Source organism: Ceratosolen solmsi, unplaced genomic scaffold (assembly GCF_000503995.2).
Source record: "Ceratosolen solmsi marchali unplaced genomic scaffold, CerSol_1.0 scaffold148, whole genome shotgun sequence".
Taxonomy (NCBI): domain Eukaryota; kingdom Metazoa; phylum Arthropoda; class Insecta; order Hymenoptera; family Agaonidae; genus Ceratosolen; species Ceratosolen solmsi.
In genome coordinates this window covers 786,607-805,020 of record NW_011948446.1, presented here as the reverse complement: position 1 = coordinate 805,020, position 18,414 = coordinate 786,607, and the positions used below count along the sequence as shown (strand labels likewise).

At 27.8% G+C, this 18,414-nt stretch overlaps 1 protein-coding gene across 1 annotated transcript in view; it reads right to left on the bottom strand.

Annotated features, from left to right (window-relative positions):
* The window catches only part of LOC105366227 (CD109 antigen), a 22,765-nt gene extending 9,781 nt beyond the window's left edge, over positions 1 to 12,984 (bottom strand). Inside the window, exons 1-13 of the mRNA XM_011504592.1 lie at positions 12,770 to 12,984; positions 9,367 to 9,466; positions 9,084 to 9,276; positions 4,449 to 4,673; positions 3,411 to 3,661; positions 2,497 to 2,655; positions 1,704 to 1,878; positions 1,230 to 1,424; positions 1,047 to 1,148; positions 834 to 967; positions 547 to 667; positions 323 to 466; positions 5 to 74 (exon numbers count right to left, since the gene is read on the bottom strand). Of these exons, the coding sequence (XP_011502894.1) occupies positions 5 to 74; positions 323 to 466; positions 547 to 667; positions 834 to 967; positions 1,047 to 1,148; positions 1,230 to 1,424; positions 1,704 to 1,878; positions 2,497 to 2,655; positions 3,411 to 3,661; positions 4,449 to 4,673; positions 9,084 to 9,276; positions 9,367 to 9,437 (1,840 nt within the window). The 5' untranslated portion in view covers positions 9,438 to 9,466; positions 12,770 to 12,984. The remainder of the gene's footprint in view (positions 1 to 4; positions 75 to 322; positions 467 to 546; positions 668 to 833; positions 968 to 1,046; positions 1,149 to 1,229; positions 1,425 to 1,703; positions 1,879 to 2,496; positions 2,656 to 3,410; positions 3,662 to 4,448; positions 4,674 to 9,083; positions 9,277 to 9,366; positions 9,467 to 12,769) is intronic.
* Between the last annotated feature and the right edge of the window lie 5,430 nt (positions 12,985 to 18,414).

Sequence of the window (18,414 nt, the reverse complement as noted above, 5' to 3'; positions counted from 1 at the left end):
TGACCTAAATTTTCTTCGTCATTGAAGTTAGCTTCATTTGAATCGTAGGACATTAAGAGTTTACGTATTTGATCCTATTGACGTTATTGAATTCATTATGACTGAGATTATTATGCATTATTTATAAATTATCGATTATTTCCAATTGTGCGTTAAAATTTTTTAAACAATAATTACAATTATATAAACTATTTAAATTTCAGTTATTTAAGATATATAAAAATGATCAAGCGTAGAAAAATTTATATTAATTACGAATATAAATTAAAATAATAATTTAATTTCATTATATTTGTTATTTGTTATTTGTCAAAGTTCTTACGTGAGAAATATCGTTGCCAGATTTTAATAAAAGAGATCTCTGATCGACGCCTAAGAGACCAACATAAGAATTCGGTTTTGCCATTATCGTCAGATCTACATTGTCTCCAGGCTCAACTTCGTCAGGAATCATTTTAATATCAACCTAGTTGTATAAGATAAGATGATTCAACATGAATAATTTAGTAAAATTTTAATTCACGTATCAGGCATTAAATTACATACGAAATTTTGCAATGCTCCATCCAATTCTATGTCTAATGAATCTGCAATTATTTCGCCATCATCGCTTACATAATAAACTAATAAGTGAGCAACAGGAGCCATTACATATGTAGTCAAGAATCTAATTAAGATAAGTGTGGTAAAGTGGCGTCAGTATTTTAGAAAAAAAACATAGTTATCGAATAACAAATATGAAATTATGACAACCGTAAAATTATATCACTACAAATAATCGATTATTCATATTTATTTGCTATTTTAATTAAATAATTAAATATTCAAATTACTGAAATGTCGCTGTGCGTCTATCGGATACTTGAATGGAGTTAGCAGTCAAAATATCCCCGCGTCCAAAAACTTGATAGCTAAGATATTTTAATGGATTTGTAGAGTTCACTTCAATCTCAATGTACTCATTTACCTATTATATTTAAAAAAGATGAAAAACAATATATTATGTAAAGAACATTAAATTGATTCGAATTGTAAACGATAAATACCATAGGTTTTTCTGTACGAAGTGTTGCTTGGATATACACTTCGCTCCTAGACGAAGCCGGATTTGTTGATGGGAACCATTCATGCAAGTTCAGATATTGAGCCTATATTAAATTATTGAATTAATTTAAACTTTTTATGTATTTTCGAAGTAATTTTCCAAATTAATAATCTATTTTTATTACCTCTATTCTAAGAGGTCGAAATATGTGATCGGGAACCAACGTTGGTGGATGAAAGTTCAGCTCTATCATGCCGTTTCTATCGAGCATTTTTGTCATATTATATAAATTTTCATGATCATAGGTATACCCATACGATATGTGAACGGGATTTGTATTATCGATTACTGGTGAACCATCATGATACGCAACTTTTAACTAAAAAATTAAATATGTCAATGAAACCTAATTTGATTATTTATAATTGATATTATTATAACTTTTAAATCTTTAAATGGTATTTTAGTTATTTATGTATAAGTTTAAAGATTAATTACCGTATGCAAATTATTTATATCATAATATTAAATTCTTAATCTATGATATTGTTAATAATCTGATGTTCTACACAAAATATACCATAAAATAGTTGGGCCATATCATTTGACAAGCAAAGAGAATGCGATATTTCATGCCAAGAAGAAAGTAGAGACTTACAAAGGCCGTGTACTTCATGCCAGGCTTATAATACTCCGCAGTTCTTAGTAAATCCATAGTATACTTGTGTTTATGAAGGGTTATTTGCATGGAGTTATTCTGTCTTCTTCCTGTGACGGCTTCCTCTACGGCAACCTCGATAACTACCGGTCTCCTGTAGTCATCGTCAGTCACTCTATTGAATAGCAACAAAAAAAAAGTTCCTTTAACTTTTATTCATTTTCAGCTATTTACCAACTATTTATTAGAGTGTATTTGTAAAACTCATTAAAATTCATTTCTATATTGTTTAACTTGAGCTTAGCCTTCGATTACTTCTTGATATAATTTATAGAAAAATGAAGTGGATGACGATTAGATTGCTAAAGATGGTTTATATTTTGAATTTTCTGAGCCTCGTGGCTGAATGTTAGTGATATTTACATAATAATAATTTATTTAATATCTTACGACGGTCAAAAAATATTGTAAATAATAATTAATTAACATACACAGTTAGTAAATAAAGAGTGAACAGTAATTTCTGCGAACAGTAGTAATTTCTGTAAATCATAAAGATTGAGCTCGATAGACATACATCTATTACATATTATTTTTATCGTTAAATTATTTGACAGATTTGTCTACGAATTCGATTCGATGTCAAATTTAATTCTGAAATTAATTGAATGGAATGTAAAACTTTATATTTCACGAAAGTTTGATGATTCTTGAAACTACGATGGTTAACGAACTAACACGCGAATTTTGGTTATGTAGGCTCTGCAGCAAAGAATCGTTTGTAGATCGTTACCTGAGGTCGTTGATGATATCGAAGTCCACAGTTGCTTTCCCCTCAATTTTTATGATCTTTCTGATGGGCGATTGATATACGGGCTGCAATACCGGTGAATAAATATCAGGAAATGCTGTAATCGTAGCCTCACCCTTTACCGGCTTCCCGTAAGTATATCTGTAGGGCGATGGAAGGTAGATCGTAAATAAATAATATTTCATTTGAGGAGATATATCATGATAATTTTATAATAAATTCATCCAATTAATTATAATTATATTATTATTGTAACATTCGTTGCGTTGGAAAATTTGTCAAAGTTTCATCGCAATTTTTAAATTATCATTGATAATATAATCAACAAAATGAAAAGTTATTTTTAATGACTTTTTGGGCGTTGCGGACTATATTTTCTGAGATATTTTATTTAAAGACATTGTTTAGAACTAAAGTAAATATACAGATTAAAATAAAATAAAAAAAAGAGTTTTATTTTATTAAATGCTTATGGAAATATATAATTTTAGTACACTATAAATAACTTATTTTTAATAGAGTAAGAAATAGAGAATAATAATTATCATTCGTAATTTCGAACTTTATATAGATCTTGAACAGAATTGCAATTATGACTTTTTACCATTATAGAGGCTTATTACTTAAATAATAGTATATTAGAAATTAGAATGAAACTTTAATATAAATTAGTTCGTTATGATAATCAACAATCATTGTTTTTCATTAGACTTTATCAATGCATTTTTTTTTTAATGTAAATAAACTAGTAATCACTTCAATACGATAAGAATTTTCAATAACGAAATAATTTATTTTTATTTCAAAAATATTACTTATATTATAGACTAAATTCAACGTTTCTACATTAAGAAGCAACCGCAGAATATTATCTTCTAAAACAAAAGAAAACTTACTTAGCATGAACGATGACAGTGATTTTTCCTTCTTTGAAAGTTGCATGAAGGGGAGCATCGATTGTAACCTCGAACTTCGGTAAAATATACTCTGCGACCTGTACAGTTTTTCTGAATGTCTGATTACCAACATTGGCTATAATTTCCCAATCACCTAAAACGGGTGACTGTGACAATTCCAATTCGGCATTAAATATTCCTTGATGTAATGTCGGTCGATCCCATTGTTTTATTCGATTGCCTTGGCCATCCTACCATGATTATTTTGAAATAAATTCGTAATGATTAGAAATTCTTCTGTATGCTTATTATAGTATAAATATGTTACGTATATAATTATTAGTACGAATAATATCAATGTGCACAACTATCATCATTAAAAATAGTGCTTATCTACTTTATGATTGATTAGGATTTATTGCATAAGATGTTCTATTAAAGTACTCCATAGTCATACGAATAATAATTAGTTAATCACCCGGGAGACTTTGAAAGATATGCATTTTTTGAGATTTTTATATATTTTAGAATACTGATATTTATTTTACCATATTATTTTTTTACCATAATTTTTTTACCATAATTACCATAATATTTTCTACCATATTTATTTTACCTTTTTAAACATTCATTTTAAAGTAAGTACAGCTTAACAGTTAGAAGATTACATAGATTAAAATTCTGGAAATTTCTAATATCAAATTGAAATTGAAACACATCAAGAAATTAGTTGAAACTAGTAGAGAGAAAATATAAATCAATACATACAATCATTGAAAAACATAATATAATATATATGTTTATGAGACACATAATTTTATAGCGTTGATTTTCTTAATGAAGAGATTTACTCCTTATTTTAAGGCTTCAGGCTTCAGCGATAAAGTTCGCAAAGACACAAGTCCAATAATGCAACAAAATTAAAATTCATTGCTATCAGGATGAGTGTAGAGTTAATGCGGCGAAAAGGGATACAAGAGCACGGCGCGCATTATTATAACCAAATGTTCGGCGGAGCAGTAAAACAGTTGAACTTACCGTAATATAAACCTCGAATTGTCGACTCGCCGTAGGTCTCAGCCTCGAGTTCAGCACGATGCATCTAAACTGAATTTTATTGCCGGGCTTGTACACCGACCTGTCGGTCTGAAGCAGCACTGCGTAGCTCTTGTGCACATACTCGAGCTCCGTGGAGTTGACGAAAGCGTAACCGTTAAGGCTCCGCGCCAGGAGTCGGTAATTACCCGGGCCCGTATCACCAATCTGCAATTGTCACGTACGCAAACAGAAAGTTATGGCATCGTGTGAGCGAGGAATGTATAATGAGCTTGGGGTCACGGCCACGATTTAGAGGTAGAGAACTCGCCTGGGGAATCTATGGGAATGCACCGTGTGAAGAATAGTGGCTCGTAATGCACAAGAGCGCACCGGACGAGTGCACTCCTTTCAATTTTAACGTTCCTTCGTTCTTTCTGAACTCACATATCTCGATTTACATATTAACATACTTACTTATTTCCCAAAATATTAGATTTCTGTCATCGTCTTTTGTAATAGATTTTTGTTCGGTAACTTTAAATAAAATGACTTTCAAGTAAAATATTAATACATTATTTACGGATATTAAATAATAATACTATTCATTATATTATGATTTTATAAGATGTTAATTTCAAATTGCTGTATAATAATTGAAATTTAGATGACTTATCCTAACAAGCTTAAATAACTCTATTATCTTCAATTTCTTTTCTATTCTACTCTTTTTGGCATCATTACTGTCCACATATTTTTAAAGTGATTTATCCTTTCGAACATCCAACGTAAGATTATTAATTTGTTATTATTATAGTTTACTAGAGTAATCTAATAATTTTATAACGTCTTACCGGTTTTTCATGAAATTTTAATTAATTGTTACGATGTGCTTACCAAGCCGCTTATAATTTTAATATTCATTTTTGTCTTTATCTGTCGCTAGATCTGTCTACTATGACTAAAGTAGTATATAATTCTTATTAAAATTAACATGAGTATTTTTTTATTTTAAAAAAATTAAACTTTACTTTAATCAATTAAATATATTTCATTATTATAAACTAACTATTTCCTATAAAACACGTAATTTCTAGTTAATTAAATGAATAAATATTTATCATAAATACTTTTGATAAATACTTACTTCCATAATATATAGATAAATTTATAAATTTATTTGTTCATAAATCAAATGCGCATAAATGTAATATATTATATTGATAAAACTTGAAATTTATAGTTGACAATCTTATTTGTCTTCTAATGTTATTTTAGCAAAAAAAAAAATTTTTAACAAAATAGAAATAATTTAATATACCCAAATGAAAGTTCAATAATTTTATTATATTTTTTTTATTGATCTTTTAAATAAAGTTTATAGTCACTTTTTTTTGTCAATAAATGCACTGAGTATACAGTACTATTTACAATGTAATTGTAGTAATAAGTATGAAATGGAAAACAACTTTTGTAAATTTTTTATAATAATTTCTTACTAATAGTAATTTACCTATACAAAACATCTAATCAAGGTACATACTAAGCAGCTATATAAAAAATTTTGAAAGCACTTGAGAAATCGTGAAACATCGTGTCGCTCTTTTGTATTCAAAGCGTTCCAAAAGTGCCCGTTAACACATTTATAGCAGTTATCAATACGTGCTATTTAGGATCTTTAAAACTTTTATATAAAATAATGAAGGACTGAAAAAAGGCAGTTGTATCCCGTATCCTGTAAACTTTTTGTAATTACCCATTTGGCCCTTACACAATGAATAGGTATGTATAGGTAATGTATGAGCATTCTCATATTCTCTCTTCTTTCTACTTTTGTTATTGCGCCGCACTTCGGTACCAGGAAAATAAAGAGAAACAAAATTTTATGCATGTGCACGAAGTATTGCGAAAACCGTTATTTTACGAATTATGTAATAAAGCATAGCCACGAATGAATCTCAAGGGATAACTTATGTACTTATGGAAAAACCATGTTTTCTGCTTTATTATTATTATCTTATTTAGAATATGAAATATGTGCATGTTTGTTGTAGATATTATAATATCTTTGTTGCTGGAAGAGATAACGATGTTTAACGGAGATGTGACTTTTATGCTCCATCGATCGATTTGTGTTACGTGTTAATCAATTTATATCGTGTAAGAGATACACGATGTAATATTAGTAACCGCTATTAAAGGTAACTAAATTACATTAAAATTTTCTAGAGGTCCCTTATTCTTTAGATATTATAATTTTTATAATTCCGATTATTTATAAATCCGTTAGTTAAATTTTGATTATATTTCTCCTTAAACGAGTAAATCTTTATCAAAATCTCTTTTTTGTAGTAAAACTGGAGTCACGATCTAAGCATATCAAGACCAATGAATAATTCAAACAATTTACTAAATCCAAACATGATGTCATTATTATTTTGAAAAAATAGACACAATCTTATTAACATTGAGCGATTCTCCGAATTTAAAAATTTTCTACTAAGCACTTGAATGTATATAATAAAAATCAAGTAATATGTATACGATATTTGTATATAAACCACTTTTAATATAAAATATTTCATATTTTATTAAAAAAAAAAAAGTTGCATTTCATAAAATGAATTGTACATATTGTAGTATTGAGACTTTTCTGTAAAATAAATTATGAAATTAGAATTTAAAATTACGAAGCTATCATGGAATTCGTTAATAAGAACTAAATATATATTAATTTTAAATAGTGTAATTATTCATACAATGGTGATTATTAATTATAATGATTTATCAATTTTTCTTCGAAGTTCTAAATCAAGTTGATTAAGACGTCAATTTAATTATGGAATTTAATTTGAAATATTATTATATTATAATTTAAAAATATCAGTGTTTTATTATCAATTTAGTGGGTTAAAAATTATTTAATTACTGCTCTAACAGTTAAAGCAATTGTATCGTAAAATTCATTAGCATTAAGTCTTTTAAATTTACTTATATTATTAAATATGTTCTCTAGTATTCAACTTTCTATAAAACGGTATAATTCAGTTTGAGAAATAATTGAAATTAATTCTTAATTATTATGTTACTAAATAAAATTTGAATTATTTGAATAGAAGTACACCGAAACGTGTGTCTTGTTTCAGTATTTGCCATTGATTCACTACAGAGATTTAGGTCAAAGTGAATAGAATCTCTACTTTCTTCCAGTCTCACATACTTGACCTTTCATTTTTCCGTAGAAATGTCCCAACTGACTTTCCTAAAAGCTATAATATTTATGATGGTACAAAAATGAATATGCATTTTTTATTATACATGTATGCATCTAGTTTAAATACTTTTTTTTTTATTGTTTAAAGTTTATAATAGTATTTAATAATATTAAAAAGAAAATTTTTCTCAAACATTTTATTGACTTTTATAAATAAATTAACTTTAATTAATGAAGTCATTATTCATTTATAACTATAATTTATAAACAGTATGTTACATGTATTAAGAGAAAAATAGAAATTTTTAATAAAATTATAATTCAATATTATAATAATATTTAAATTTTTTCTTTATATTACTTCTTATAAACTAAAAGAATTTTCATCATTACAAAGTTCTGGATCTTTATAATTTCTGCACATAGAAATTTTAAAGATTTGACTAATATTTTTCAATTTTAACTAAATAATTGTACACTAAATAATTATATAATAATTATACAAAATTTACGGTACATTATAGTGTAATTTTAATATTAAACCTATTTAATATTTAATTTATATAACAAACACTTAACACGATACTTTACTTAAGTTGTTAAATTACTTTCTTACTGCCTCAATTATTAATATTTATAAAATATTTCAATTGCAAATGATGCACACAAGTGATGTTAATTTAAACATGAATATTAAAGAAAAACTAATTTAAAAAATACGTAATAGTTTTATACATACTAATATGAGTGCTTGTCTCACTAAGAATTATCTTTCAAATAAAATCAATCGCATTAGCTTATTATATCGTATGAAACTGTTATATTTATTGGAATATTAAGTAGAAATATAAGATTTTGTTTTCAGCCAAATTAAATTTTTATTTCACAAAATAAGATCTTTTTTTATGAAGGAAAACTTAAGCTATTTATATATATGAATAACTATAATTAATAATTATATTTATAATTATACTTTCAAAAAGATGAACATTTTTTCTTTATATTAGAATTATTAAATATAAAAATAACGGATGAAAAAGAGAATAAAATTCAGAAATAATTTATTCATTTTACATAATTCTTTTTAAAGACAAAATTTATTGTTTAGATTACAATTAAGATTGTTGCTAGTAGATCTAAAGCTCATTTTTTAAATATTGAGCTATTGCAATAATAATTAACCTTAATAGGTATGTAATAATAAAAAATGAATTTCTGGATTAGTAACTGAGCTCGGAATGGTTTATATGACATCATAAGTAATCAGAGCGCAATTTCCTCATACTTGGTTATATATATATATATATAAATATATATATATATATATATATATATATATATATATATATATATATATTTATTTATTTATTTATATTATATAATATACCAATATTATTTAATATTAATGGAAATGTTTTACTTACTTCGAGGCTGAGAATACGCGTTGCGAAGGGCTCGACGACGACGCTTTCGGACACCGCGAACGACTCTCCATTGTCTAGTTGACCGGAGAGTTCGACGAAGGTCGTTGTGGGCTCGGAGTAACCGATGATACTCACCGCTACGTGATACTCTGAGTTAGGACGGATGATTTTTGGCGCGACGATAGTATAATACCTTCGAATAAATATAAAGATTCGATTTTGCTAGACTATTTATTAATATTAATAAATTAGGATCATTTTATGAAAGACATGTTACGCTTACGTTTGACCAGCGGCATTATAAGTAGCCAGACTGCAAATGAAAAGCAAAAAGGACCAAGAGGACCAATCCATTTTTATGGCAGAATTTTGCCCGCACAACTCTGAAAAAATCGAATTGATTGTAAAATATTTATATATAATCAGGCTTTGTTGGATTTTCGAAATGTCGATTAACGGAAATAAAGCCTATTATATTACAACTACTGATATTACATTATGGATCATATGTGTATTGAATAAAACCAATTGAATATAGTATCGTATAATATATTGTACGCATAGATTATAAATTCCATGATAAATAGAAAGGCATTAAATTTTTTTATACATTCATTACTTTGCAGCTTCAGTTATTTACAATATTTATAATCCCATTTATGCTCTGTTCATCGATATGTATATATGATTTTTCATTTAAACGATATATAAAACGTTATATAATTATATATAATAATTGAGATAGTTTAAATTTAATTGAAATTTTAAGAAATAATTATTAACCGCATTAATCAATTAAAAAATACATATTAAATGCGATAATACAAAATTAAATTATTTTTTTCTTAGTTTACCAGTTAGTAGAATTTAATTTGGAGATATCAATGCTTGCAAACGATAAGTTTCATTCACATTTTTAAATAAAAAATAAAATTTAGATAAAATTGATATTTCTCCAATTACAGAGGTATACACATAGAAAAATTAATATAAATATAAAAAAGATGTCATTTTGAAGTTAAATATTAAAAAAAAAAATTTATAATTTACCATAAAAATATTTAAATTCTGCAAATATATTTATGCGTTATAATATCATTATTTACTAAGGTATAAACTGTTATTCTATTTATATTTATTTAATTAAAAAAAAGTATCTACAGTAGTAAATTAATATTCAACTAAAATGCAGGTAATTACTTAAATGATCAACGTGCGATATGTGCATAACGAAATTTAAACTTATGTTAAATGAAATTATTTTAAAACAATTTATGTGTGAGCAATGTGAAGCCCTTTTTCCATTAAATATCGCATCATTATACAGACTTGTTTTATATGAATTATAAAATTTTCGGATATGTAATTATGCCCCACAAATCAGCGTTTATACCAATTAATGCTTTAATAAATATAGAAAATTGTCCAATCGTTAGGTTTAGCACCTCTCAATATTTCACAACACAAATATTATAAAACCAATTCATATTAATACTTTGAAGTGATCTGTTTTCACAGAAAAAACTTACATTAAAAATCGATGAAAATGAAGTTGCAAGGCTGCAAAGATGCCAGAACAATAAATACATACAGCTAATTACAAGACACTAAAATGAAAACGATTGTTTAAATGTTGGCAATGTAAATGTAGAGTCTCGAAAGCGTTACGCAAAGCCGCGTGTGAGTCGGAATGACCAAAGCGATCAACTGAATGGCATACAAGCAACATCCACGCGATCACGATCTCAATTCCACTCCCGCGTGATTCCATATCATGACACACGCGCAGATACACGCCTGTGCATAATGTAAAAGGCAGCGTATGCGTGGGCATCCGATGTCCTCGCGGCGCCAGAAGAAAACAACCGCGGCGGTGTCCGAGAGAAAGTGAGCTCCGAAAATGTCGTTCCTTCAGCGTTCTATATGTATACGTGTTGCGACGTCCTCCGAATCTCGCTCCGATTGTTTATATCTTAACGCGATGCTGTTCCAGCGATACGAAATTTAAACATCTCTTATGCGCTGATTGATATTTACGAATTTGCTCGCGGGAGCGACGGCGGTGGCGGTAACAGTGCGTATTAATTCACGGCCATGCAGCTCAATAGTCATCATGGCATTTTCGACGACGGCGATTTCCATTTTACGTCATTTAAAAATATCATAGAGTTGTCAATATTTGCGAGTAAATAGCAGCGCGCTGAGATGAGCAATCGGAATCAATATCCAATGTTCAATCTATCAATATTCATATAAGAATTATAGTGATAAAATATCTGGTAATGAAGCAAATACTATCCCTATCTGGTAGCGTATTTATCAGTTAGATTTATCTTTCCTTGTTATTTATACTATAAATTTTTGAGAACAAGTGTTCATTTTAGAAAAATGATAACGACTCAAAATATATGCTTCGCAAAAGTTACATGAAAGAAGATTTTACATTTTAAATGCGTTATGGTTTATCGATAATTCTATCGTTTTTTTTTTAATTTTATTGATCGAGATCAAATTTTCACTGACATACATCTTCCTCTAATGGATTTTTCTAATGAATGTATATAGGAGAGAATTTTTAAATAACAAAATATTAAGCAATAAAATTAAAAACAATTTACTTGAATACTGTTTACTTTATGAGTAATGCTAAAACGACGCCATCTTGTCCCAAATAAATTTCGAGTCTAGCGCGAAACTTTTAAAGTATTTTTTCAGACAATTTAGCTCTTTCATATTGTAACATGTTGTTTTTGCAAAGATAAAGGTCGTCCATCTATTTGTGCATATTCTTAAACATCGAATCAACATTTCACTAAATTTATTATTCCCACGCATGAAATTTCTAAGAAGTTACGTATCTTCAAGACTCCAATGAAATATTAATTAGAGGAAAATTATTATATAACTTATGATTTGTAGTTTTCGCTCTTTTTCTATCATCCATAACTATGCACGCATAGACAGTCAGCCAGATAGACAGACAGACAGATAGACATAAAGATAAAGATAAAACACGCACGACATTAATGAATTTTAAATTTCAATGCAAAATGTTCGTCATTCATTTGTGAAAAAGCTTTTCATTATCATAGGTCGAGCTCCAGTCCTAATTCACACCTCGTATTTCCCTTCTGTACTATTTCTCATAATTGAGAATTGCGCGATGCATCACCGAGGTGCGCCAAGCGCGACTTTCGTCGCGACCATAATCAGAGCAATGCTCGGAGGGAAATATACGCGGATAATCCCGGAAAAGGCACGCGCAAGTGAAATCGGCGCGTCGTAAGGATGTAGCGGAGAGCAGTGGCAATTCTTCCCGACACTCGGCTGTACACTTGTACGCTCGGGCTGCTTTTCCTTTAACGGTACCGTTAAAAAAGAAGCCGAGAAAATGCGATGCAACTGGCCGACATTATTAAAATGGGCTTTCGGTTACATAAAGCCGGAGGCCGTGGCTCAAACATGACCCTGACATCGGTGTAGTAGGCTGGCCCGTGATTGCCGTTGCGCGGACCCGCGTCGAATCTCTCATCCGCTCGAATATCCGGACTCTCGGGCCAATGGGGAGACTTAGCCCGTAACGGTGCACCTGCCTTGGCCGTCGGCCTTGTTTACATTCAAATGCGGCGCGAGCTCGCGAACCCTACGTGTCTCCACCTACTTCTCGTCCCCGGCGATGAACTCACCTGCGCGCTTCGCCTCCGCTCCCTCTCTTCCCTCAAATGGGCTAAGTTCGCTTGGCTGCTCGCTCGCAAGAAGAAGCTCGCGACCGCTCTCGATCCCGGCCAAGGATCCGCGAGAACGCGACTTTAAAACTCGCCGGACAAAGGAGCGCGGAGGTCCCCGTAAGAGCCGCGTTCTGCGGGCTCCGCCGTCTTAGCGCGACTGCCTCGTCGGCTCAGCCGAATCGACTCGGAGCCTCGAGGAAGCGGCTGGGTGGGGAGCACGGGAGGAGAGAGGCGCCGCGATCTCCCCGAACCCCGAACACGAGGATAGCAGCCGATCCTGGACTTGGAGATGCCGAGAGCTTTTGATTATGATTAGGGGGAGGGGAGAGACTTACTTTTAGGTGAGGTCGAGTGCGCGCTCGGACCCCATTCTTAACTCGAATGCTCACATGCTCCAACAGCCGAACGACCGAACTACGAGTCTATAAGAATATTATTCATCAGCACAATTGCCCCGTGTATGCTTCTAGTTTGATCAATGCTTTGCTAGACCAAATGTTTAACTCGTTGCTCGAATGTTCGTGTTGCGGTCAAAGGTCTCAGGAAAAGGCTATGTAATGTGTATTATTCTTACATCTCTGGTGCATCGGTAAGAATCGTTGCAGAATAAAAATTCGGATTGAATTTTTCTTTCAAGCAGACTAACGTAATTATTATAATATTTGTAACATAGGTATGTATTAAAAAAAAAAAAAAAGTGTAAATGAAGTGTGGAATTGGAAAGAGGACGTGTTAATTATTTGTATATTTTAAAATACAGTTATATTAGGAGAGAAAAAGTATTATAATATAAAAAAGGCCCTTTCCTTAAAATTCAATAATATTTATATTCGTAAGCGATTTTTCTTTAAACAATAGTATTTCATTAATGCTTGGCCTCGTACCTTTATACTTTTAACACACTTAGAAATTAAACATTTTCAAAATGTATGTTAAGCCATTACGATATTATGAAGACATTAAAACTCATCATTCTGAGCAATCTTCAACATTAAGGAAAAGAAAGAATTTATACAGTAAATATTTCATTTGATGTTTGAATTTCAAATAGATAATTTATAAAATAATAGAAAATCACTGAATTATGTATAATAAAGTGAAAAAGAAGAAAAAAAAAGAATTAAAATAAAAAGAAAAAATATATATATATATGTTATGTCCCACAGGTATATATAAAATTTTATGTATTTCTGTTTTTATCAAATTGTGATCAAACTTACTGTACCTAGTAGTATATTGTAAGATTTTAAAAAACAGCCACCACTAATAGAATTATACATGTCTCTTCCATTTAAATTAAACTGTATTCGTGCTTTATTGTTAATAAAAATCTTTGTTAAGATTGAATTTTAATATTCGTGTTAACGAATAATTTTAACATATTCTTAATTGAATGATTATGATCCTATAATGTAGTACATCACTCCTTGAATTATTCTGGAAAAAGTTATCGAGATAGATACAACTTATTTAAATTGCGATTAAAATTCATTGTATGTAAAATATAAATGATACGATAACATAAGAGGAAAACAGGAAAATCTCTAATAATATTGAAATATTCATATTGGTCATTAAATATATAATATATTACATAAGTTTTTTTTCATTAATTACAAAGGATTTTAATATATTTATTATCGAACACAATTTCAACTAGTATTTACATTGTTTTTATAAGTTAATATTAAATTATTATAAATAAAGATTCGTCTTTATGGACAATGCAATGCTTGCACATGAAATGGTTTATAAGTAATTGCTAAACATTGGATATTTGAGATTCAATAAATACTTTATTTACTTCAAAGTATTATAAAACTATATAAAATATATTGAAGTAATCAATAAACGTCTTAATACAATAGTTACAAATTTAATAAAGAATCTGCGGAAAGAATGTTATAAATGTCTTATATTAATACTTGTGGAAATTTATGTCCGTAATATAAAATATATGTATTATGTCAATTGACTGTGTTGTTTAAGCAATTTAGAAATTTTTTAAATGAGTTCGAGGGTATAAAACGTAAAGTTTAGCATAAGAAAGATGTAGAGAGAGGGAGAAAGCAAAATTATTCCTACTTATGTTCTCATTCCAATGAATCCTTCTCTCGGGTGTCAAGGCGAGTTGCACACTACCGTTATCCGACTCGCTGATGCCTTGATCTAGATACTGATGCAAAAGGTGCGGATCTCGGCTGCAACGAGGGGACGTCGATTCTAGAGAATCAGAGCTCTACTCCCCCTTCCATCCTACCCTCCCACCCTCGTTCACGCTTTTTCTCACTCTTTATCTCACTACCTATCTCTTTCTTTTCTTCTTTGGATTATACAGCACTATACAACTGAAGATTTACTGATTACAGTCTTCTCTTTTTCCTGTAAGGTCCATGGTGATAACGTTTAATTTATATATTGCTATGCTTTCAATTAAAGTATGTGATTATCTTAATACCGTATGATATAAAATATATAACGTGAACCAGGTAATACCATAATTATATACGGCATTGCAATTATATTTTAAATAGATAAGTTGTAAAATTTTATTTGATATTGGTCTGGAAAATATTTTTCTTGAAATTCACTGGAAAATAGCTATAAAGAATGTAGTTCATTTTTTTAAGTATTACTGGACTTCCAAGTTCATTATGTCAAATTATTTGTACGTTTATAAATAGTCAAAGAATATTTACCGTAAATTCACGTCTATATTAAATAAAAATAATATTATTATACCATATATTAATCATTATTCTAATTTTATTTATAGCTATAAAAACATTAAAAAGAATAAATTATCTTACATAAACTTAGAATACGATTTATTCAACGGTTATTATTACATTTCATAAAAATAAATATTAAATTAAATTTTAATACCAATTTCGTTATAGTAATTGGATTTAATAAATAAGGATATTTTTCTTCGATATAGCGAGTTCAACAAATAATTTTTCATAAATATAAGATTTTGACCAAATTTTATTCTGTATAATGAAATCTTTCAAACATATAAAAATTGAGTAAATTCCCACAAATGGAAAATTATATATTTGAAACATCGCAGCAACAATAATTATAAATTTTCAAAACAATTTTATTATTCTTTTAAAGAAACGAATGTTTTGAAGAATGTTTATAGAGTCAATTGAATATAATAAATTAATTTTGTATATATATATATATATATATATATATATATATAAGAATAGTTTCTATTTACACCGTAAGAATTTTTTAAGAACTTTTATCTCTGCTATTACATTGTATAAATGCATAAATTAATGCACAAAATGATGCATAATTATAAGACGAGTAATGCGTAATAACAATTAATTTATTTTATTATATGTAATCATATCATATTTATGAAAACTTCATAATAATTTTCTAGTTATTGTTATAGCAAAATTTTTTGTTAATAAAATGATTGATTAAACATATTTCAACGTTAAAAAATCAAAAATATGATTTTTCAATTTGTACTTTATATTTTCGATGATGTATGTATTAATAACTTTAGTAATAACCAACCGAATGTATATTACATTTAAAAGGTATTCTATATACAATAATATACAAAAAATAATGTCCAAGTGTTATATATAGTATATTTGTAAAGAAAGATGTGGTTAATTTTTCTTCTAATCGTAAAATAATACCATTATATTTTAAAAATATAGAAACATTATATATATATATATATATGTATGTATGTATGTATATGCAACTATATAATATAAATTATTCATAATTAGTCTACTTTTATTAAATGTTTCATCTATTTAATGCCACAAAAATTTTAAATTAACTTAAATAGAATATATAAATGTATATATTTATATTTTTTTTATTAGTGTAATATAACGTTTACTTAGATATAAATGAATCAAAATTTAAAATATATTAATAATGTGGTAGTATTTTTTATGATAAATAATTTAATTATGTTATTGTATAAAGACAATGGTAAAATGTTATATTAATAAATATATATATTTTAAATATTTATGCAAAGATACATAGGCATGTAGAAACTGAAATTGATGATATATGAAAGAAATCAGTTTTTATTTAAATTATAAAATTTCAAACTAAATAAACATATATCAATAGAACACTTATATTACAAATACATATTTTTACATTTGTTAGAAAACTCTCGTTTCAAATAATATTACTACATTCTACTCTACTATGATTTGAATTGCTTGTCGATTCACATGCTAATCGAATATATTCTAATTTAATGAGGTACCATTTTGTTTAGCAGTAGCCATATAATGAGACGAATAAATATTTTTAATACATCACATGATATATTTAACATTTTACACACATCGACACTGTAATAAGAAATATCGTAATAAAGGAGGGTAGGAAGAGAATAGAAGAAAATATATTAAATGTAAAATGATTTTAGATATCGGAGAAGCAGCAAAATTCACTCATAATTTATTAAGTCGATAGCATTACTCAATATAAATGATCTAAAAACTTCATACCATACATAAATTTCTATCTAATGTCTCTTCGAATTTTTTATAATAAATAATATATATATAATAAATTATATATTATAATATAAATCATTTTTAAAATCGATTTAAAAAAAAATAAATATAAAGTCAATTTTTTAAATCTACACTCCGTAGATTGTGATTTTCTATTATAATTTATATACAAGAATTTTTATTAATATATAAATTGCCATTTTTATACTTAACAATGAATCAATATATATTATCTTCTATGTCATTATAAGCATTGTATTTTATCATCTTTAATTTTGAGATTATACAATATGGATGTATAGATGTATAGTACCACGTTTCATTTTGATATAACATTTACAATTTTCAACAAATAATTTTAAAAATATTATTGAATTAACACAATCGTAAACAAAAATGATTAAAGTAATAAAATGCAAGAAATTGCTCGAAGCTAAAAAAGCCGATAGTTTCTACATAATGAATATTCAATCATTAGTTCAAAATAGATTTACCTATATGTGTTGGATAACAATGTTAATAATATAGTATTTTAATATAGTTTAATTTTCTAAAAATAAATTTAAAAACTGTGAATCATAAATTGATTTATTAATTTATTATAGTTTACTTCCTCGTATCCAATATTACTTAATCGATTCAGAAGTACACTGTGTCTGAATATGTAGTAAAAATATTGGACAAATTAGCTTTTAACATAATACTTATAATACATGATATACCTAATGAACTATTCTTCAAAGAATTTAAGACACCACATGGTTTTTTTCTTAATACTGAAAATTGTGGTATTTTATGTATATCAATATATTTCAAATTATACATTTTTATTTGAATATCCCTTTTTCTTAAATGGATACAAACTTTATCGAAACGATTAGTGCACAGTTATTAAAAATATTATATTTATGTGATTTAATCTAAATAATGATATAATTAGTAAAACGTTAATAAATCTTTCATTATTTATAGTGACAAATTTATAAATAAAATATGAACTTAGAAAATTAATCTGATCTATATATTTAAATTGAAATTAGTAATTTTCAAAATTTTATTTATTAATAAATCTACAATTTCCCT